The sequence below is a fragment of the Nothobranchius furzeri genome, chromosome 2, assembly GCF_043380555.1.
Source record: "Nothobranchius furzeri strain GRZ-AD chromosome 2, NfurGRZ-RIMD1, whole genome shotgun sequence".
NCBI lineage: Eukaryota > Metazoa > Chordata > Actinopteri > Cyprinodontiformes > Nothobranchiidae > Nothobranchius > Nothobranchius furzeri.
Genome location: NC_091742.1, coordinates 66844616 through 66867864, shown reverse-complemented (window position 1 = coordinate 66867864; position 23249 = coordinate 66844616). Strand labels below are relative to the sequence as shown.

The following is a 23249-nucleotide window of genomic DNA, read 5'->3' as shown; positions in this document are numbered from 1 at the left end:
TCGCAGGTGGAAAATGAGGTCAAAGGTTAACATCAATTTCCTGTTTTGGTTTAAGTTTTTACTATGTATATCATAGTTTACTGATTATTTTTGTTTTGTATGTTAAATATTATCACATCCACATGTTAAATTAAAATTGAATTGTAAAAAAAATCTAATATTTACTTGGGGGTGCTATGGGGGTGCAATGACTAAGCCAGGGGTAGCTATAGCACCCCCCCCCCCCCACCCCCCACCCCCACCCCCCGGCGCTACCACTGTTCCACGGCCAGGAGGTAAACCACATTGATCCTCCTGAATCTGAGGTTCAACAATTCGACGGACCCTCCTCTCCAGAACCCCCCGAATGAACCTTACCAGGAAGGCTCAGGAGTATGATCCCCCTGTAGTTGGAACACACCCTGCAGTCCCCTTTTTAAATGAGGGGACCACCACCCTGGTCTGCCAGTTCAGTGGGACTGCCCCCGATGTCCACACAATATTGCAGAGCCGCATCAGCCAACACAGCCCCACAGCATCCAGAGCCTTAAGGAACTCCGGGCGGATCTCATCCATCCCTTGCCACAGAGGAGCTTTTTAACCACCTCAGTGACCTCAGCACCAGAGATTTGAGAGGCCAACCCAAAGTCCCCAGACTCTGCTTCCTCATTGGAAGACGTGTCGGTGGGATTGGCAAGGTCTTCAAAGTATTCTGCCCACTGATCCACAATGTCCTGAGTAGAGGTCAGCACCACACTGTCCCCACTATAAATAGTGGAGGTAGCGCACCCCCCCCCCCCCCCCCCAAGGCACCGGATGGTGGACCATAATCTCCTCGAAGCCGCACGGAAGTCTTGCTCCACGGTCTCACCGAACTCCTCCCATGCCCGGGTTTTTGCCTTGGCGACCACCCGAGCCGCGTTCCGTTTGGACTGCCGGTACCTGTCAGCTGCCTCTGGAGTCCCACAGGCCAAAATCAATCAATCAATCAAAGCTTTATTTATAAAGCGCCTTCCGCGACCCTGTCGGGAAGCCCATGGCGCTGAACATGGTACATGAGAAAAGTGAAATATGATGAATAAATCGAAAATAAAAGCAATTCAAATAGTGCAAAAAAGGTAAAACATTATAATAGAAGACAAATGGGTAAAACAAGGGATAAAGAGACCAATGTAAACAGGGAAATAAAATCAACATAAAAGAGGGCCAAATTCAAACACTTTCAAGGAACACCAAGCGGAGGAGGTGAGTTTTTAGGCAACTCTTAAAGACTGACAGAGATGGGGACAGCCTACCTGAGAGTGGCAACTGTTTCCAGAGTGATGGTGCTGGGACTGGGAAAGCCCGGTCCCCGCGAGTATGACACCTAGAACGAGGGACAGCGAGCAGGCCTTGGTCAGAGGAGCGCGTGATGGGGAACGTCTGTTCAGGAGTGTGGCTAGATAGGGGGAGCACCACCCTGGAAGAAATTGTAAACAAAGACGAGGAGTTTAAAGTGTGAACGATAACAGGCCGGAAGCCAGTGCAGGGAGACCAGAACCGGAATGATGTGGTCCCGTTTCCTGGTCCCAGTCAGGAACCTGGCTGCGCTGTTCTGCACAACCTGTAGGCGACGCAGTGATGACTGACACAACCCTGCATATAGAGAGTTGCAGTAATCAAGTCTAGAAATTACAAAAGCATGGAGTACCCGCTCCAGGTGGGCTCTCGACAGCATAGGCTTGATTTTTGCAAGGCGTCTCAGGTGAAAGAAACCAGATCACAGAGTTGATGTGAGCATCAAGTTTAAGTCCAGCATAAATTTTCACCCCCAGACCGGTGACAACTGTTTTTGAATAGGGAGAAAGAGGGCCAAGATCAACATAGCGACCCACAGCCCTGCTACTGGGGTGAAAAACAATGAGCTCTGTCTTTCTTCATCTGCAATTCAGATGCAGAAAGTTGGCCATTAACCAAGACTTTACCTCGCTAAGACAGGACACAAAGGACTGGATAGAGTGACCTTTCTCCTGGCACAATGGAGAGTAAATCTGACAATCATCTAGCCTAGTGAACTAGACCAAATTATTGCTTTGCAAAGTTTGGTCTAGCAACGCTGCACTGGAACCTCTGCAGCCCCAACAGCATTCTGGCTGGCCAATCGCAGCTCTCTAGATGGGTTTCAAACACATAAAGAGCTGTGATTGGTCCATAACGGTGGGCCAATCATAGTGCTCTATCTGCTTAGTGAACAAATCACAGAGCTTTATCTGCTTTGTGGGCCAATCAGGGCACTCTATATGCCTGGTGGGTGGGATGATGCAAAAGAGTGAAACAAGAGTATGTCACATTCATTGTCCAGTAGCATGCGGAGATCATTTGAAAGACAATGGTAGAACCCGCCACACAACCGAGAGCCGTCAATGGAGCGTTGCCAGACTAAATAATACATTTATTTAGTCTGACTTGCCAGGCTAGCAATCGTCAGCATAGAGATGGAACGATAGGCCATGTTTACGAAAGATTGACCCCAGAGGAAGCAGATAAATTGCAAACAAAAGAGGACCAAGGATCGATCCCTGCACGACCCCCAGCGGAGCCCCTCCCAAGAAGAAAAACATCACCCAGTTTAACACAGAATGTCCTGTTGAGAAGATATGATCTAAACCAATTCAGAGCAGACCCTTTGATCCCAACCCATCATTCCAAGCAATCAAGTAGAATCGCGTGGTCAACTGTGTCGAAGGCTGCTGTCAGATCTAACAACAGAACCACCACAGATGTACCCTGATCTAGTGATAGATAGATAGATATCATTTAAGACCCTCAGTAGAGCTGACTCTGTGCTATGGCCAGACCTGAATCCTGATTGAAAAACCTCAAATAGATCAGAGTCAGCTAAATGTGTGACCATCTGCTGATAAACGACATTCTCAAGCAGTTTTGATGTAAAAGGCAGGGTAGAGATAGGCCTGTCATTTTCAATCACAGAGACATCAGCACCAGGTTTCTTCAGGGTCGGCCGAACAACTGCTGCTTTCAAAGCAGCTGGGACCACAACTGTGCTGAGGCTCCCATTGATAATCTGACCAAGTGATGGGCCAAGACACGGAAAGGCAGCCTTCCAGAGACGAGGCAGCAGAACATCAAGTGGAGAGCCAGATGGCTTCTGCTTTTTAACAAGCTTCCTCAGCTCAGAATAAGAAGCGGTATTGAGGGAGCTCAGGGTGGGTGGTGATGGAGGAATTGGAACAGGGTCAATAGAGTTACCAGAAATAGCTGCTCTAATGCCCGATACTTTATCAACAAAGAATTTGTGAAAATCTTCAGAGTTTTCAGCAGCTGTAGGAGATACGAAGCTAGGCTCTTGATACACCAGAACAGAGTTCAGTGTTTTGTAGAAAATCTTGGGATTCTTAGTTTGTTTCGATGATGTCTGCAAAATAGGCAGTTCTAGCAACCCTCACTGCATCCTGATAAGCAACCAGAGATTTTCTGAACAACTCACGCAAGACCTGTAGGCCATCCTTTTTCCTCTTTCTCAAAAAGACCTGATAGGACTCTTTCTTCAGCTTGACAGCATCCCTAACCGCCGGTGTCCACCAGCGGGTTCGGGGATTGCCACCACGACAGTCACCAACGATCCTGCGACCACAGCTCTAATTGGCTGCCTCAACAATGGAGGCACGGAACAGGGTCCATTCAGACTCAATGTCCCCCGCCTCCCCCGGAACATTTTGGAAGTTCTGTCGGAGGTGGGAATTCAAGCCCCTTCTGACAGGTGACTGCCAGACGTTCCCAGCAGACCCTTGCAATACGTTTGGGCCTGCCTGGTATGACCAGCATCCTCCCCCACCATCTGAGCCAACTCACCACCAGGTAGTGGTCAGTTGACAGCTCCGCCCCTCTCTTCACCCGAGTGTCCAAGACATGCGGCCGCAGGTCAGATGAAACAACTACAAAGTTGATCATCGAGCTGTGGCCTAAGGTATCCTGGTGCCAAGAGCACATATGGACACCTTTATGTCTGAACATGGTGTTCATTATGGACAATCCATGACTGGCACAGAAGTCCAATAACAAAACACCACTCGAATTCAGATCGGGGGGCTGTTCCTCCCAACCGCACCTCTCCAGGTCTCACTGTTGTTGCCCATGTGGGCGTTAAAGTCCCCCAGCAGAACGAGGGAGTCACCCAAAGGAGCACTTTCCAGCACCCCCTCCAAGGTCTCCAAAAAGGGTGGGTAGTTTGAACTGTAGTTTGGTGCGTAAGCACAGACCATAGTCAGAACCCGTCCCCCCACAAGTAGGCGGAGGGAGGCTACCCTCTCATTCACTGGGGTAAACCCCAACGTACAGGCACCAAGATGGGGGCAACTAGTATGCCCACCCCTGCTCAGCGCCTCTCAGTGGGAGCAACTCCAGAGTGGTAGAAAGTCCAACCCCTCTCAAGGAAACTGGTTCCAGAGCCAGAGCCATGCTTTGAGGTGAGTCTGACGATGTCTAGTCAGAACCTCTCAACCTCACACACCAACTCAGGCTCCTTCCCCGCCAGAGAGGTGACATTCCATGTGCCAAGAGCCAGCTTCTGTAGCCGAGGACCAGACCGCCAAGGTCCCCGCCCTCGACTACCACCCGTCACACACTGCATCCAACCCCTTTGGCTCCTCCCACAAATGGTGAGCCCATGGGAAGGGGGACCCACGTTTCCTGTTCGGGCTGTGCCCGGTCAGGCTCCATGGGTGAAAGCCCGGCCACCAGGCTCTCGCCAACATGCCCCACCTCCAGGCGTGGCTCCAGAGGGGGGCTTCGGTGACCCACGTCCAGGCGAGGGAACACGGTTTCCATTTAAATAATTCATCATAAGAGGTCTTTGGGCTGCTCTTTGTCTTATCTCTCACCTAGGACCTGTTTGCCATGGGTGACACTACCAGAGGCAGAAAGCCTCAGACAACATAGCTCCTAGAATCACTGAGACACTCAAACCCCTCCACCACGGTAAGGTGGCAGCCCAGGGAGAGGGCTCCCTGGTGAGGTTTTCAACTCTTTATATCAAATTCATAACTAATATGGCCCCATCTCAATTCCATACAAAAGCAACAAGTCTAATGTTAAAATTGAAACTTTTTGTATGTTTATTTAGTGAAAGATCAACCTGAAAAGGGTTCATATCCATTTGACCATGGACCCATTTTGTTGTCAAACATGCAGAAATAAGCTAATCTTTCCTTGAAATACATTGATTTTATGGTATCAACTATTGCCCCCAAGCCTGCACACTGTTCAGCTTTGATGGGGCAGTTAAAGAGGAGAAAATATGTGTAAAATGCACCAGACCTTCCAAAGTTTTTTTACTTCACCATGAAAAGGTACATTTAAAATGAGTACACAGGAATTTGTACAAATTAAAACACACTTAAAGGCAAGTTATTATAAATAAGACAAACAGTATATTGTACATGGAAATTTGCTTATGATTTACAACTGTTTAGGCACACACAACTCAGAAATACATTCAGGAAATGTCCAACTGCTATGTACTGACGGGTTTGGTTAGCTGATAAAAATAAAAATAAGGAATGAGAGGAATCTGACACACAAGCCTGATCAAACAACAAAAACTGAAGTCAGAACAGCCCAGAACAGCTGTGTTTACACTGAAAACACGCAAACCGAGCAGCTCTATGAAGCCAAGGTAAACTTTACCAATAAGACAACGCCAGGTGGTGTTTCTGGATCGTGTTGAACTAAATTTTTTGCTGCACAGCAGAGGTTTGCCTTGTGTTTGCTGAAGCAGTAAAAAAAACCAACTATTGTGTTTAGATGTTCTATTTCAACTGTGTGTGTGAAATTAGCTGTTTGTTTCTGGTTCAGTTCACGTTAAACTCCTTTGTGACTTGATTCTAGCATCCACTCTTCAACTGATTCTACATGTTTACACAAACCTACTGTAGGTGGACCAACGCAGTGGTAATAAAAACCACAAATGTGGTGGGTGATGGATTTTTTATGCCAGTACTGGCAAATAAAGCTCGTGTTATAGATCATCCTGTCTCTTTAGGGATCGTTTTAGGTTGATGTCATAATTGCGTGTGTCCAAACTGTATAATGAATGAACTGGCCCAATCAAAAGTCAAAGTCTCATTATCAGCTGTAAAAGGGATTATAAAGAGGAGACACAACTGTAATCAGACTCATTATCGTCTAAACACATTTACACACAGTCAGATACATTTTTAATCACCTCATTTTATGGCTTGTGTGTTGCATAAACAGTTACTCTAGGCTAGCTTAAAATGAACTTGATTGGCTTTTAAAACAGCAACATTTTTATTATTTCATACATAATCAGTAGCTAGTTAGCTCACGAGTTAAACGGGGATTCATCCTTGACATTTCAAAGGTAAAAATGATTCATTTACATTCATTTATAACAGATAAAATATTTATTTTTATTGCGATAATCCCTAAATAAAATTTCTATTATGCTGGATTGATGATCAGAGACTGTCAGGAGATATTTTTAAGAGCCCAAATGCAGACTCAAATGGTGAGCTAGTTGCTAATAAATAAGCAGGTCCAATATGCGGCCTGGGGGCCATTTTTGGCCCACTGAGAGGTTTTGTGCAGCCTCTTGTAGGGAGCCCTCTTCCCCTTCTGGTCGACTCATGGGTTCCCGGAGAAATAAAAAAAATGAATGTAACCCCAGTTTCACACTGAAAGCATCAGTAGTGCAGAACATCACTGCTTCAAATAGAAGCCATTGTAGTTTCAAACCAGCTGCGACGCAGCGATTTTCAGACGCGTCCCAGAAGCGGTACGCCACGCCGCTAAAGATAGGATCAGGTTCTCTTTGAGCCACGAGACGCTTCTGGGATGCCTCAATTTCTGCAGTTAACACAGGGCTAGACAGGAAATCACACACAAGTTCAGTGTAAAATCCCTGGTAAAGTTCTAAATAAAAGTACTGCAGTGATGCAATTTCATATATATGTAGCTTACGTGTGACCTAACGACTTATTTACTCACAGCATCGTTCCAGAAGTGCAGCGGTGTGTTTTTCATGGCTTTAATCCTGAAAGTAGAGAGGAACGGCATCATATATGACATCAAACAGCGATTTAACATGTGATTTCCTTCATTTTGGTTTCACGGCAGATTGCTTTGTAATTAAAACAGCAACAAATCAGAAGTTGCATGCATGACATCACCACATGGCCAGGTTTAAAGTAGTTTTCTCCACGTTTAACGCTTCTACTGTCGTCCTGAAAGAAGGATTTGAAGCTCGCTAAACTCACAGTCATTTTTCTTTTCCTGTTCTCCATGTCTGGTTCGATGACGTCCATTTGGTGCATTTGTAGTCCTACACACCTTTTCATTCGAAACCTAAAAAACTTTTGCCACCTGTTGAAAATAAGCACTTTCATGGCATCAAAATGCGTCTTTAAAATTCACGGACATCGTACGTTAAATCCACGGCACATATCAAAATGACCAGGAAACAATTCTATCCTCACATAGACTCCCATTCGTTTTCTTTGGCAGTTGGGGAACCCATGGTGCTGAACTAGATGGGCGGGGCTTTTGCCATCTTTAACATTTCTGGTGACATTTCTGTTCTTTCAAGCAGGCTGTTGATGTCAACTGACACATATGAGGCATACTTTTCTCTAGAACAAATACAAAAATAACCATAAAACACTTTTTGGACTTTGTGGCCCACAAAGACCCTTAACTTGACCATTTTGGCCCTTGTCTTGAAAGGTTCTGATACTCCTGCTTTAACTATATAAATGGTAAATGACCTGTATTTGATATAGCGCCTTCTAGAGTCATGGAACCCCCCAAGGCGCTTTACAACACAATCAGTCATTCATCCATTCACACACACATTCACACCCTGGTGGGGATGAGCTACGATGTAGCCACTGCTGCCCTGGGGCGCACTGACAGAGGCAAGGCTGCCGAGCACTGGCGCCACCGGTCCCTCTGACGTGGATGTGTCCTTGGGCAAGGAGTGTCTTGCCCAAGGACACAACGACAGCGACAGACTGAGCGGGGCTCGAACCTGCAACCTTCCGATTACGGGGCGAGCTCTTAACTCCTGTGCCACCGTCGCCCCCAACGATGCAGGAGGAGACTTGTTCAGGCAGGTTTAAGGAGGAAGAAGAGCTAGACTACAAAATAAAACAGGAAGTAAAACACGATAGATGACCATAAACCCAGAATAAATGTAAACTAAAACCTGATGAATGAACTGCGACTGCGGACGGCCGTCGGCGAAACTGTAGCGTCAATAACAGGTAACAAAAACTGTTTCTGTGTTTTAAAAAAGAACGACAACACGGAATATTTCTGAGCAATTTGCTTTAAGTGTAGAGATGTAATCATGCTGTTCCAGCATGAATGGCCTTGTCAACATGCTACATTTACCCATCTGAAAGAAAACTGTATTCTCACAGCAGCTGAGAGGCCCATCTTTTTTCCCCTGTTCAACATTGCAATCAGTATTCTGGTCCATAACCCAACAGTTCAGCTCCAAGGGCACAGCTTTTCCTCTCAAGAATGCAGATACAATATAGTGCCCCCATTGTCCAGCGACGTGAGCTGACTGACAAGTTCTGCGTGGACAATACGAGTAATGTTGCTGCTTTATTCTAACTGACTTAACCTCATTTAACTCCAAGTGCACCAGTCTTCACCAAGGATTCTGCAAATAATGCCATTGTGTTTTAATTGTTTGGATTTACATTGACGTTATGTGCATGCAAATAAGGACAGACACCATTGTTTAGACTAGTAAATAAAAGTGTTGGATCGCACCAGTTTTACTTCCTTTTTCCCACTCAGTGTTTTATGTAACCATTTGGGTTTTTAAACAATCTGCAAAGTCCTGAAATTCACACTTCAGGCTAATTTCGAAGCACAATCGAGACGAACCAAAAAGAAAGAGTGCAACTGACTCCACTATTTCTGACCAATCAGAGCAGAGTGGATTTTTTAGTGAAGGGGCCTTGAAGGAACAGGAGCAAAGTAAAAGTTAGAGAGCTTATGCTTTAAAGTTAGGTTCTGATGAAAGGTTATGAGTACCGGTAGATTTCTGCTGGAGCAATCTCACTTTGGAGAAGTGGACATTAGTTATGGCCAGACTGACAAGCTAATGGCTAGTTTAAAGTGGGTCAAAATGCTGCCATCCAAGAACAAGTCTTATCTCAAAACAGTTGTATATAAAATATCAAATCATTACATACATACAAGTTTATTGTTATTTTGGGTGAAAATTAGCACTGGAGCTAGCTGTCTTTAGCACCGTTGGTCACACATTTGTGTTACCTCTGCCTGAGTTGTTGAGATTAGATATTTCCCACAGTTTTTGAATCACATATAATGTTGTGAGCAAGACAACTTTTCCATGGATCAGTTTAGTGCAGGGCTAAAAACTCATATAGAAAAACACAATAAATCATATAATATAAAATTAATCTAATATAACAAATGCAATTGTTATGCACTTTATTTAATCAACTTGCCAAGCAGTTTAAAAACCATTTATAACAACCTGCATAAAATAAGACTGATTGTGAATTTATTGGCTTGAGGCATCTTTGCCAGGTCATGTTGGTAAATGAGAACATTTTTCCTGGTAAAATAAAGGTTCAAAAGATTGTTACATTAAAGGTGTGGAACACAGGCAAACCACCATTTCTGATTATAATCAGTCATTCTGAGTGTAAAATACAGGCTGAAGATGAATAGTCTCCTACACATATCTCCTGCATTAGCTTCTGATAGAAAATAGATGGTGAAAGGCGAGGATTTCAAAAGCCTGACAAAGTGACATCACACTGTTACTTAACATTCATGGACTCACCCATCTTGACTCACGTCATGGAAGGCTGTTGTTGATTTGACATCCAGCAAACAGCAGAGAACCTGTCGACTAGCAGAGGCTAACCGTTAGCATTAGCAATTCCACCACATGGCAGAACTCCTCTAGGCTTGTGTTATTTGTGGAGATTAATGTTGCAGGTTTAAACAGAGTCAGTGGTAGAGTCATGCTGCTGTTGGCCAATCAGAGGTGAGATTTCAGGAAAAAAAATCAAGAAGTAAGACTCCAAGTCCTCCCTTTTAAAACTTTCTTCTGATGAGGTAATCTTCTAGATCCTGAAAGAGGCGCACCAGGGCTTTTTGTACACAGAGTACGACTTACAAGGCATTCATTCCTACTAGAGAGCACTGTAAATGCATTGATTAAACAAATGAACCACATCTTTAACTTTTAGTCATCCGTTACCATTTGTTAAATTTCTTGGGCCAATTTTTGTTGCGATCTTTTAGTTGTTGTTGTTTTTATTTTCGTTTTGTGTTTTCTGTCCGAACTGCGGACTCCCTAAGTACCTACTCGTATGTTGAGGTCAGCTGACCGTCTACATCTTTGCACTCCCCGGATGTCCTACAAATCACGAGGTGAACGTGCGTTTGTCCATGCTGCCCCCATGCTCTGGAACTCATTGCCCATTATAGTTAGGCTGGCATCCTCCCTGCCTGTTTTTAAATCTCGTTTAAGAACCCACTTTTATGACTTGGCTTTTAGACAGTCATTCATGTTATCGTATTATGATTTTATAGTTTTTATTGTTGTGTTTTATCTTCTTATTGTTTTTTCTTTTTTCTTTTAATTGATCCTGCGTGTTCAGCACTTTGGTCAGCTCTCACGCTGTCTTAAATTGTGCTATAGAAATAAAGTTGGAATGGTATGGTATGGTTTATTTTTTTACTATAAACTTGAAAGCAAAAATGAGAGAAGGTATGAACGCTGGACTCTGCAGTCACAAGACTGTTAGTAATCTGGCAGGCAGGCAGAGACTGAGGAGAGCTTATGTTGTCCTGGTGAAACACGCAGGTCAGGTGTGCTCAATAAGGCTGATTAGGAAAAAGAAAAGGTTTCCCCAGTGAATGTTTGCTGAGGGAAAAGAACTAAACCAACTCAACCCAAAACCCGTTCATCATGATCATTTTCTAATCTTTCCTCTCGTATAACTGTAATGTTAATCCAATAGTGTCAAGTCTTCATGTATAGGTGAGCCACCATGGCACCGTCGCATTAAGTCATTACACGCTGGTGAAACTCATCAGCCCACCCTTCCCCGTGGGGAGCGGTGGGCTGCTGCTGTGGCTGCACTCGGGAACTATTTGATGGTTTAGATGGCAACAATTAACTTTGGTCTTTACCCCATGCAGAACTAAACTCCATTCTCTACTCTATTTGTGAGCAAAAACCCACCGTTCCATTCCAACATGAACATATTTTTATTAAACCTTCGTTGTTTAAGTGAGTTTACCTGTTTAGACTTCGATTAGGTTTAAATCTTGATAAGTTCTGAAAGTTTTGGGTGTGACCGAGGAGTTAGTTCACTTTTTCCTCTCAGAGTGATCCACTTAAAAGCTTCCCTGTTTGGACTGGAAACACTCAATGTTTCCAGTCCAAACAAAAAAAAAAAAAGTCTGAAGAAGTACACAGGCAAACGTTGGTGCTGTTTAACTAGAGAATTCTTCTGTCAAGTTAATCTGAAAGAATAGAAGCGTTACAATATTAAAGTCCTTAATAGGTCTGAAAATCCCAGGCTGTCACTATCAATCAGTCATTTTCATGCCGGGCACAAACACAGCAACAAAGGAAAGAGTAAGGGACGCAGAGGGGCTCGGTGGAGTGAGTGCCACTGGCAGCCATTCAAACAGCTCGCTCTTTTGTTTTTTATTCCTCCGGCAGAACAGTGTGACAGTGTTTCACTGTTCCAGATTCACAGAGGGGAGTCGCCCTCCGGTTATTTATCAGCGTGTCCTCGAGGTCGGGCAGCAATCGCCCTACATTTCAATGGTCACATCAGCAGACAGATAATCAGTGAGATAAAGAATCACATCTTCCACGCCAGCTTGGCCAGGGTGCGGCAGGTGAAGGGGTGTGTGTGTGTATAAGTGGAGGGCACTGGGGCATTCCCAGTCCCACAGTTTCCCAGTGCCTCATCCACACCGGACAAGCCTGCAGCCATGGCGTTCAACGGAACCTGGAAGGTTGACCACAGCGAGAACTATGACAAGTTTATGGAGCAGCTGGGTGAGTTAAAGAGTTCATAGGTTGTGTGTGTGTGTGTGTGTGTGTGTGTGTGTGTGTGTGTGTGTGTGTGTGTGTGTGTGTGTGTGTGTGTGTGTGTGTGTATGAATAATGTTTTCAAAGAATACTTACACCTATGGAGCTAAAAGCTTTTTCATTTCAAAAGAATCGTGATGTAGAAGTAGTTCTTTGAAAACTCTAAAACATGGATTCTATTTTAAAATATTACTAATGAAAATCCAACAGTTCTGTTTTTCATTCTCTGTTTTATTCGCCCACATCAGAAAATTTCTGTTGCCTAACTTTTAGTTATGGTTGCAAAGCTCAAACTTTGTTTCAAAACTCCAACTTTGGATTAAAAAACGCAACTTTTACTTGAAAAACTCAACTTTTAGTTGAAAAACTCAACTTTTAGTAGCAACACTCAACTTTTAGTTGCAAAACTCCACTTTTGGTTGAAGAACTCAACTTTTAGTAGCAACACTCAACTTTTAGTTGCAAAACTCCACTTTTGGTTGAAGAACTCAATTTTTTTGTAGCAAAACTCAACTTTTAGTTATGGTTGCAAAGCTCAAACTTTGTTTCAAAACTCCAACTTTGGATTAAAAAATGCAACTTTTACTTGAAAAACTCAACTTTTAGTTGAAAAACTCAACTTTTAGTAGCAACACTCAACTTTTAGTTACAAAACTCCACTTTTGGTTGAAGAACTCAATTTTTTGTAGCAAAACTCAACTTTTAGTGGAAAAACTCAACTTTTAGTAGCAGAACTCAACTTTTAGTTGAAAAACTCAACTTTTAGTAGCAAAACTCAACTTTTAGTTGAACAACTCAACTTTTAGTTGCTAAACTCCACTTGTGGTTGAAGTACTCAATTTTTTGTAGCAAAACTCAACTTTTAGTTTAAAAACTCTATTTTTAGTAGCAAAATTCTACTTTTAGTTTAAAAACTCAATTTTTAGTAGCAAAACTCAACTTTTAGTTGAAAGACTCAACTTGTAATTGCAAAACTCCACTTTTGGTTGAAAAACTCTACTTTTAGTACCAAATCTAAACTTTTAATTGAAAAACTCAACTTTTGCTTGAAAGACTTTTAGTAGCAAAACTCAACTTTGGGTTTCAAATCAACTTCTGGTTGGAAAACATTTGGGCTGAACCAAAAGTTTGAACTTTGCAGACATGAATCACCTATAAAGTGGTTGTTTATTCACTTGTTAAAAGTATAATCAAAAGATTTCTAATTTCTTGAGGTAAAACAACTATCCAATCCAGTGTCTTATCCACTAAATCTAATGTGCTTTTTTCACATTTTGCATCCTTGTGAAGGCATCAATGTGATGAAACGGAAGCTGGCCGAACACGACAACCTAAAGGTCATCATTGAGCAAACTGGAGACAAGTTCCACATCAAGGAGTCGAGCACGTTCCGCACCAAAGAGATCGACTTCACCCTGGCCGTCCCGTTTGACTACACCATGGCTGATGGCACAGAACTCTCAGTGAGTGCCTTAAAGGGACCAAAATGTATCCAATCAGCAGGGGATGGGCTTGCTGTAGAGAGAATGGGACCAATTAATCAATGACACATTGATATTAATTTTATTTGGTCTTTTATTTTGAAATCAGGGAACATGGGAGTTGGATGGTGACGTTCTTAAAGGCAAATTCAACCGGAAAGACAACAACAAGGTTTTGACCACCACGAGGGCTCTGGTGGGTGGGGACCTTGTGCAGGTCAGTGAGGGCTTTATAATGCAACATAAACTTTAATGAACCTTTAACTGACCACAACTCTCTTTCTCCTGCAGAGTTACAACTACGAAGGCGTGGATGCAAAGAGGATTTTCAAGAAGCAATAACCTCCTATTTCATATTTTTATATAGATGACACAAAGTGTTTGTATTCTAACTACAGGGCATAGCCAAGTCAAGTGTATTCTGAAAATGTTTAAATAAATTTACCTCATAAAGTTGTTTTTATGTGTAAACCAGAGGAAAGGTTCGTTTTTAGTTTTGGTCCCGTCTCTTCTAATATTTTACATTTTCCACAGCATCTTCTGGGTCATTTTGAATAAAATAAGCCACAGTTCCCCTGCCTGCCATGAATGCTGTCTTTTTAAAAAGTGTGGCAGCGTCTTTATTTAGTTGAAAGAATTTTACTCCTGCAAAGAAAAATCAATGGAAGAAATTGTCAAAGCATTTTTTGGGGGAACTTAAAAGCGTTGGTACATGTTGTTTGGTCTGAACAAACCAGCTAACCGGTGCAGTCAGTCTGTAAAAGAGAAATGCTTCATGTTTCTGGGTGAACAAACCTAACTCCTGGAACTCAACCAGCAGGAGTTTAAGTCTTTCTGCACTAATAAAGGAGCTTTATAGTGTCTCTGCTGTTTGTGCTTTGTTGCATAAATGGGCCTCAACTTCTGTTATCGCCATGGAAACCTGAAGTAGGTTATCTTTACAACAGGGAGGCTGTGGGAACCATGACTACAGAGGGTGAATTATGTGGAATGTAACATGACTGTGTTGTGATTTTGTTCAGATGTCATGAGTTCTCCTTCGAGGGGAGAGTTAGGGATGAAGGTTTTATCTTGAGAGGGGTTCGCAGGAAGTAGACAATGGAGTCCATTCAGTGGTTGGAGGGCGGAAGATGTGTCTTCTTTCAGGAAATGAGGAAAAATGTGCAATAGTGTTTAAGGACCAATAGAGGGCAGCACAGGTACAGTTAATGTCAGCGCTGAAAAGGACCAGAAATAATTGACTGTTTTTTGTACAGTACAATAAACACCAAATAAGTACAAAAAAGTCATTGAATCACCCAAAACATGTTTATCTCCACTCTGAGATTTATTATCAGAACATGATTGAAATGACAGAGTTGATAAATGTGTTGGCAGCTGCAGTTACAAATACAGAAGAATAAAAAAATGTTAAAATTTAGAATGAAATAGAAAGTAGATAATAAACAGAATAAAAAGTGATCATGGTGATATTAACATAGTATTGCACTTGGATGGTTCAGAGTAAATTGTACATTTAAAACACAAAATAAAATACTTGAGTGGAGAAATGCATATTAAAGTCTATATTGCTGCTGGCCAGTGTAGCCCTCCCGCAACATGTAATCTGATTACATCTGATGAAAACCAGTTGAATGATGCCTGAGCAGCTCCTCCTTTCACACCTGCCTCTGTGACTGTAGCAGATTTTGTACAAACTCATCATGACTGAGATGCAGGATGCTCCCCACCTCTCACCTGATGGCCACTGGAGTTGAGACGCCAGGCCAGCTCCCCACGACCCAAGTGAGCAGTTCAGATAATGAGCGTTCAAAGCTGTAAAGTCATCACAAGCCCACAGAGGAGCGCTGTCGAGCCCTGCTTTCTAGAGAAAATGGGCCTCCGTTGATCTATGATGTCATCCTGAATCTGGCTATCATATGACACACACACACACACACACACACACACACACACACACACACACACGCAACATAATATGTGCTCTTAGCCCTAAGGTTTTTATTGCTGAGGGGTTATGGGGTTTGTGTGATCACGGGCCGTCTAAAGATGGTGGAGAAGCAACAAAAAGACCAAAAAAGGAAGAAAAATAAACCCAAGGAGAATCTCTTTCCTGCTGTGGAATTAAACTTACTTTATACCAGGGGGAGGCAATCCTGATCCTCGAGTGCTGCTATCCAGCATGCTTTTTGTTGTTTCCCTGCTCCAACACAGCTGAATTCAATCAGTAAGTGATTAACAGGCCTCTACAGAGATGCTTTATAACCAGTTGAACAGATGACTGAACCGTTTGATCTGGTTTGTTTGGGCAGGGAAACAACTAAAACATGCTGGATAGCAATCCTGGAAGAACAGGATTGCCTACGCCTGCTTCAGATGGACAAACACAAGACCATGTGTAGATTGGGAGGGTTTCCAAGAACCCACAGCCGTTCTTGGACAGCCATTGTTCAGACCATGACTGTGCAGACTTCTGCAGACACACTCAGGCTGCCGAATGATGACTCAGTATTACTCAGCATTGAATTCTCCAACCAAGCCTCTCCAAAGAGCTTTTGTTTTGAAATTCAAGCCTCTGGAAAGCTAACCTGCTCCCAGCGCAGCTGTCTTTGTTTTCATGTGCTTATTTTGTTCTTCTCAAGATATCTTTGTAAGATAGCAAATCATCTTTGCATGATTAGCCTCAACTTTCCGATTAGGATTTATCCGAGGAGAGAAAATATCCAAATACTGGTACTAGTTTGTATTTAATCATTTTATGCGCACATTAATATTTCTGTTTATGACGAGGGCTCCCACTGGGTAATGCCAAACTCTAACACCAGTCTTGTTGTGGTCTCCAGAAATCAAACAAAGCTTTAGAAATGTCTCGGTAACTGATGTAAAAGCTAAAGACAGTGGTCATCAAGTCACAGGTGAGCTACTTTTGCGTTTGTGGAGCTGAAAACTTAGCGAACCACTGGTTTTATGTGCATCAGTCTATAAAACAAAAGATAAAGGAGAAACCAAGGAGCATATCTACAGAGAAAGGGGACATCAGCTCTATTGATTAATGAAACCTAATATGGCTGAAATACTTAATAATGATCAAAATTCAAGACAGACTGACAGTTTTATTGTATAGGTCAGGTGATAAATCATTAAAACTTTAATTCAAGCATGCAGCACCGACTGATTCATTCAGCAAGGTGCAGAAACCTTCGTGCAACAGAATTTGTGGGTTTGCAGCTAGGAGACAGTCAATGAATGACAACACTAACACCTCTTTAATGCGCTCCTCAAAGGGAGTAACACCATTACAATGTGTTGGACGTACGGATGCATCCAATCACAGCTGCTCTGACAAGCCGCGTGAACACCTCCTCACACCCCACCCCAGACATGGGCGAGTGTACGTACCATGTGAGAAGCTGCTGGACGCCGCCTCGTGTGACTGAGCTGACAGATGAGAGAGGAGACGAGGAGCTAAATTGGCTCTGGCCTCGGTCTCAGGAGTGGTCCGCTCCTGGGCTGGGCGGGCTATTCTTATAGAGGGCAGCAAGAGGTCTGCCGCTCTCCTGGTACAAAAACCACTTTATGGTTTCCCACATCATGTTTTGATGGTCTCATGGGGTTGTGGGGGAGGTGTTAGACAGTGACAAGTGTGAAAGATGAACAAGGCACAATGTACAGGTGGATTTCTAAACAGGCAGATGGTATAGCCTCTAAATTTTTATGTGCAAGTCATTTCTGCTATGTCCAGTTCCCTCTCTAAATGTGTATTTTGGACCTCGTCAACAATAAATTTTCATGACTCTTACTCTAACGGTTACTGTTTATTAGTCCTCAGGTGATGCTGGCATAGATTGATGAAAGACATCCATTAAAAGTCTTTTTACGTGGTCATAAATGTTCATAGGAATAAACCTTTTGGTTTTAAAGATATTAAAGGTGCAATAGGAGATGTTTTGTTTTTGGGCAAATTGCTTGACATGCTCTTCGTGCACCAAAGGCATCCAATAAAATAAATGTTTGTCAAAAAATCATTTTAATAGCTTCTGAAATGTTCAGTGCTAGAAAAACCCCTCATCCAATCACTGTGAATGTCCCGTTCTTAACTCATTCACTGCCAATGACGATTAAAGTTGTCATTTGCACTTTTTACTGTTTGGGCATCGGAAAGAGCCCCCGCGCCAAGAGAACAAACATCTTAGCTCTGAAACCGATCTTCATCTGCATAAGTCACACGTCACATGATCAGGAAGCAGAAAATCCATGTGTTAGATCGTTTTGGGCCGTTCCTGTAAAAAAAAAAAGTGAGGCGCGAACCAGAAACGTGTCTGCCAATCACAATTCAACAATGGATTATGAAAGAACGGATAACGCTCGAAACACGCGGATTCTTCCTGATGTAAGAGGTGAGACTCCTCTTTGTTTTGGCGTTGACATCATCCTAGCGCTCAACGTTTTGTGACTTAAAAAAACAGTAAAAACGGCGAGAAATGCTGGCAGCGAAGGCCTTTAGCGATCAGGAAACAGCTGGCAGTGAATGAGTTATTCACTTAAACAGCAAGAAACACATCCTTTATTCCACCTTAATTCTGTATTTATTTTCTGGAAAATCTGTTTTCGTTGTCTCTCCTGGTGTTACCAAAAAGCCTTTCTTGCACTTCCATGAGGTCATCCAGCACTGTCAAGTTTGTTTTCACAAGCCTGAATGTGTTCAGCCATGTTGTGGAGTCGCTAATGCTAACGGTTAGCTTCTAGTAGCAGAGACACGCTCTGCTCCCTCCTGGACGCTGACGCATCAACAGCCTTCTGCGCATCTTCATGGGTGAGTCCATGACTGCTAACTTACAGTGTGAGGAAGATCTGAGTGGCTTTTCCTGTCCGTTTCACTTTCAGTAACTGCTGCAGGAAATAAGACTATTTTTACTTTCAGCATGCATGTGAAACTGATTGTATTTCAAAAAGAACAAATATTACACGTCAGTAAACTTCACTTTTAATTTTTTAAGGGCCCTCGTTTCCCCGAAAAATGTAAAAATTAGCCCAGCATGCAAATTCCATAGAAACAGCTTTTCCATTTTTAAATAATTATCAGATATCTTAATTTTTGGTCATAATTGGGTTTTTAATTCTAAATCATTGTGTCAGCTCTTGTGTTTTATGATTTGTTTAAATGGAAAAATGAAAACCATTACACCATCTAAAACGTCGATCTTTAATGACAGATGGACTGAAATGTCTTCACTCAACATTTTCAAAAAAATGTGTTTGATCACCAATTATTTACTTTTCAACAAACAAACCTCCGCGACTCACCAAGATACAGTTTCTCCTTACAGCGGCTAAAGTACATAAATACCAACAGTACTTGTATGCGCTAAGAAAAAGAACAAACATGCCGTGAACATGCACAACACACAGTTACACACCGAACCAAGTAAAGGGAAAGGAGGGATCATCTTTTCAATTTTCCAAGAATATTTGTACCATAATGTTGGAGGGAACAAAAACATGTAGATTTATTTGTTCAAAAAGCTTTTTCTTCTCTGAACTTCACAGTGAATTATAACGGTATTCACATATCACACCCTGGCCACTCCGTTCAGACACACGAAAAACAAACAGATCTAGAAAATGTATCAAATGAATATACAATTAAACTTACAATAATACTTACAAATCGTTATACAATAGGAATCAACTTTAAAAAGAAAATCTCTCAGAACACACATACACACTTTCTATAAATACTTTTTCTAATAAATTTGGTGCCACACACAGCATAAAGTAGTAAAAACAACAAAAAATGATTTATTAAATCACCTTTATATGAATCTCACAATTGAACACTTAAAAACACTGACTAATGTATAGGATTCGCCCAGTCCAAGATGAGTTTACACACTTAGCTAAACGTTATAGGGGATAGTATTCTTACAGATGTATTGTTTTTTAATTCCTCACATTAACAAGAAACGAGACCTTCATCAGAAAAGAACAAGAGTCGGTTCACAAATGCAACAAGAATGATAAATTTGGCATCAAAAGCATCTGATCTTTATGATATGTTGTACAGCAGGACGTCATTGCCGACCCAGAAAGACACCAGAGTTTTTTCTCTTCTTCTAACTGATCATTAATATGTAAATTTACAAAAGCAGGTTGAATCGCTTGCTAAAAATAGGCAGAAAAGAAAGTGAAGTTTCTGTCTTTGGAGTGACACCAGAAGGGACAAGCTGTAAAAATAGTGTCATACTTCAGCAGAAATCAGAGTGACGACCACAAAGCAGTCAGAAACAGAATAATTCTAGCTCTCTAGAGTAAAAATATTACTTTGGTCTTTTGTTTCTCTGTCCTCTTGCTGCACAAACGACTACTAATAGCCGATCTTCGTTTGTCACGTGCCGCCGTCTCTGGGGTCGTTCACCGTCACCGGCAATGGCTTTTTCCTGTCGACGCCTCTTTTAACACATCTGATTACTGCAAACGGCTGAATTATGAGCCGGATCTGGTTGTCTTTAGCTTCTAACACGCCCGGAATAAAGAAAATATGTTTTTATTCGTCGTTATAAAAACTGTAAAAGACACGAAGCAGAGTGACGGGGCTGCTTTGGTGTGGCAGGATGACTCGGGGTTTTAAAAATGGCACAAAAAAGAAGAAAAAGACAACAAAAAGTCTGAAAATTCCTCACACACATCTTTGCAGAACAATCAAAACATTTCAACATCGTCTTGATTATAAAAATACTTTTTGTATTTCTTTTAAAATATCTAAAAATTTACAGCATCGTCATTTTTTTTTCTTGTTTCGTTTTTTGCAAAGTCATGCTTCAACATGTATTTATTATAATAACATTGATATGAATGATATACAGAATAGTAATTATTATATAACAACATTACTCGATAGCGCTTTAGCCACACTTCTATCTGGTCCGTTTCACCTCCTGGCGCTCCTGCGGCGTTCCGAACGTTTATATTTATGGATACAGGAGCGGGAATTCTGCCAGCGATAGGAAGGGTGCTCCATATTTCAGAGGAGGTGTAGCCAAAGCGCTGCCCGTATGTAACAGCATATAAAAAAAGAAGAAGTTGCAAAGACTTGGGGGAGGGCTTGGGCTGGGGGTGTTGATGTGTGATGGAGGCTGTGGGGGGTCTAGTATATCCTGAAGCCCATAAGGCTGCTGCTGCCTGGGGGAGAAACACACACACACACACACATGCACACACACACACAGGGAAAAGATAAGGGGAGGTTGTCATGGTCATATGAAACTTACACGCTAATGAAAACACGAGGGATCGTGCACAGTTCCCATTAAATCTCACACTAAGGGTCGACTCTGTAATAAAGACACGGACACAAAAATCCAGTTTTTCTTATTTTCTCCCAAGTTTCTCACACTTGCCATTCAGATGCCGAGGCAACGCCCGCTTTCATCCCACGAAACGGAAAAAAAAGCTTCTAATACTGTTTTTAAAGCCTTTTAAGTTGAATAAACTCAAACAAGCTGAGATAAAAGCTGACACTGTGTCAGTATGGCTTGGTGGTTATTTTAATTCTGTACGAATTCTTTCCTTTGGTAGAAATAAGGATTCTTTAACAAAGATTATGTCAGACAAGTGAGAAGCAAACTGCTTTGGTGGCTGGGTGAGAACTGCACCTCCTGTCCTCAGCTGTTTGGATCAATGGCTGCCAAGTCAGAAACTCACCGACGGCTGCGCTGCTCCGGGTTCTGGAGTCAGGTCGATTCCCCCCCGTTTCTTTTTTTTAAATAAAACAAGAGGTAATCAGCAACGCCCGTCACAGCCGCACACGGCCACCATCACACATCAGGCACCTGGAAAGAAGCACAAAAACTACAGTTTTTCTCTGTGAAATTGGAGTTTCTTTGGTATTTAGCAACTTTTGAAAGTATACAAACATATTTTTCACTGATTTACCAAAGGTTGACTTAGAAGAGATAAAGCAAGTAAGGCTCTCTGTTTAACACGTCCAAAAATAAGTCCAGATTGCCAATATGCAGGAGAAATGAAGGAGCGGTTTTTTTCCAGGAACTCCTCTGGGATATTTTCAACAATTTTCTCAGGAAATGAAATCTCTCAGCTGATTAGGGAACTAAGATCAATCAAACCTCTCAAGCTCAACGATGCTTAGGAAACAAGACGCCACAGGAAGTATTTATGTTAGGCCTACCCCTAACAACCATATCTCCCACAACAACACGCAGCATCCCAACACCAGCAGACCGTGACTAATGGTCAGACTTCCGACCTCTGCCACCCAACGTATCTAGAAAAACAGAGATTTCTTGAAGAGCGTTGTAACTTGAGTTGAGAGGAAGAAGAGGGGGACGCTTTGGAACAATAAGCAGTTAGTAAACCAAACACGACCTTAAGAGAAGTCAGACTGTTGCAGGCAAGGAGGTGACTTGGGAACAGTTTTTAAGAAGCAGCTTAGACGAGCTGATGCCCCATTGCGCGTTCAATCAGGGATGAGAGAATCGATGTGCCACACAGGCGCTTGGATAAACTGATGTGACGCGTGCTTCCACATCACCCCATTTGTTCTGGCTGAGACACCAAGGTTAAAGATTGGGTTGATCATTGAACATGTCCGTGTGGATTAGGGACGGGTTTAGTGATTTCGCAGGCTTAATATGTAGCACTGTGTAACTCGGGGCTGGGAGCACAACGTGAGATCGGTAAACACTCCGTGTTTGAGAATGTGGGAGGTGACGGGGTTGCTCATGAATGCGTGGGTTGTTTTCTCTATTTATTTTTGGTTGGGTTTCCTGCTGGTGATTGTGTGCTGGGAGAGTGGAACAGAGGACTCGTTCGACCATTTGTTCAGCTCAAACATTCAAAAGAAGCACTCTTAGACCTGAGAGTTAAGAGTTAATCGTATACTTGGACAAACTTTATGAGTAATTGTTAAAGGTTGAAGTCTTAATAAGCCCAACAGCTTTGTTCATTTTTATTGAAATCCCAAAGGTGTGATGAACAGTATGGAAAGAATTTGGGGTTAAAAAATTGTTTGAATTAGACAAATGATAAGTGAACTTTCTAAAATGTTTACAAATTCTTGTTATTCCCACAAACTCCACTCTTCTTTTCTAGTTCATTCATCAAAAAGGTTTTTTGTCTTCTTTCACCGTCAATGCAAAAGGACGGACAGTTTTCACCAACTCTCCCCGAAGTGCAGAGCATGCACTCGCAACCCCTCAAGGCTTCTCTCATGTCAGACACAGCTCAGATTTTTCTCTTCAAAACTGGAAATAAAGACTTTTTTAAACATTTCTGCTATGAAAAGGGCTGGAAACATGTAGAAAGTGATATCTGCGAAGCCCAAATGTTCTTACCACTGACGATTCTGAAGGTTTTTAATACAATTTCAGCTTTGCAACAGTTACCTTTTTTTAGGCCTAATTTTAGCTTGTATTTCTGGCTGTTGAGGTAAGGCCCATTTATTCACTCTAACCATCACTATAGACGGGTGCACATATCAGGTACACGTGTTTAACAAAATGAATGCATGTGTACCAGTTTTATTGCTACTACGCTCTTTTGTGCGCCGGTGTTACGTTGGTATGAGTTCCCTGGTCAATAATCGTTGGTCTAACAACTCCAAAATGCTCAGGCAGCAGAAAAGCAAGTTCTCATTACAAGCCTGT

General features: G+C 42.3%; 2 protein-coding genes across 4 annotated transcripts in view; one reads left to right on the top strand and one right to left on the bottom strand.

Annotated features, from left to right (window-relative positions):
- The first annotated feature begins 11799 nt into the window (after positions 1 to 11799).
- Positions 11800 to 14450, top strand: LOC107377420 (fatty acid-binding protein, intestinal). The gene is made up of 4 exons (XM_015946979.3): positions 11800 to 12073; positions 13397 to 13569; positions 13697 to 13804; positions 13879 to 14450. The coding sequence occupies exons 1-4, from the start codon at positions 12007 to 12009 to the stop codon at positions 13927 to 13929; spliced, it is 399 nt and encodes a 132-aa protein (XP_015802465.1). The 5' UTR covers positions 11800 to 12006; the 3' UTR covers positions 13930 to 14450.
- Positions 14451 to 18776: 4326 nt separating this feature from the next.
- LOC107377421 (RNA-binding protein with multiple splicing) overlaps positions 18777 to 23249 on the bottom strand; it is a 48758-nt gene continuing 44285 nt past the window's right edge. For all 3 annotated transcript variants that reach the window (XR_011519284.1, XR_011519286.1, XR_011519285.1), the window contains 2 exons: positions 21289 to 21416; positions 18777 to 20766 (listed from right to left, as the gene is read on the bottom strand). The gene's annotated coding sequence lies outside the window, so the exon portion shown is untranslated. The remainder of the gene's footprint in view (positions 20767 to 21288; positions 21417 to 23249) is intronic.

What these genes read in the sequence shown, in the direction of transcription:
- LOC107377420 (XM_015946979.3), top strand. Translation starts at nt 12,007, where the DNA reads ATGGCGTTCAACGGAACCTGGAAGGTTGACCACAGCGAGAACTATGAC. An exon ending in CTGATGGCACAGAACTCTCA is followed by an intron (nt 13,570 to 13,696) that starts GTGAGTGCCTTA and finishes TTTTGAAATCAG; the next exon opens with GGAACATGGGAGTTGGATGG. An exon ending in TGGGTGGGGACCTTGTGCAG is followed by an intron (nt 13,805 to 13,878) that starts GTCAGTGAGGGC and finishes TTTCTCCTGCAG; the next exon opens with AGTTACAACTACGAAGGCGT.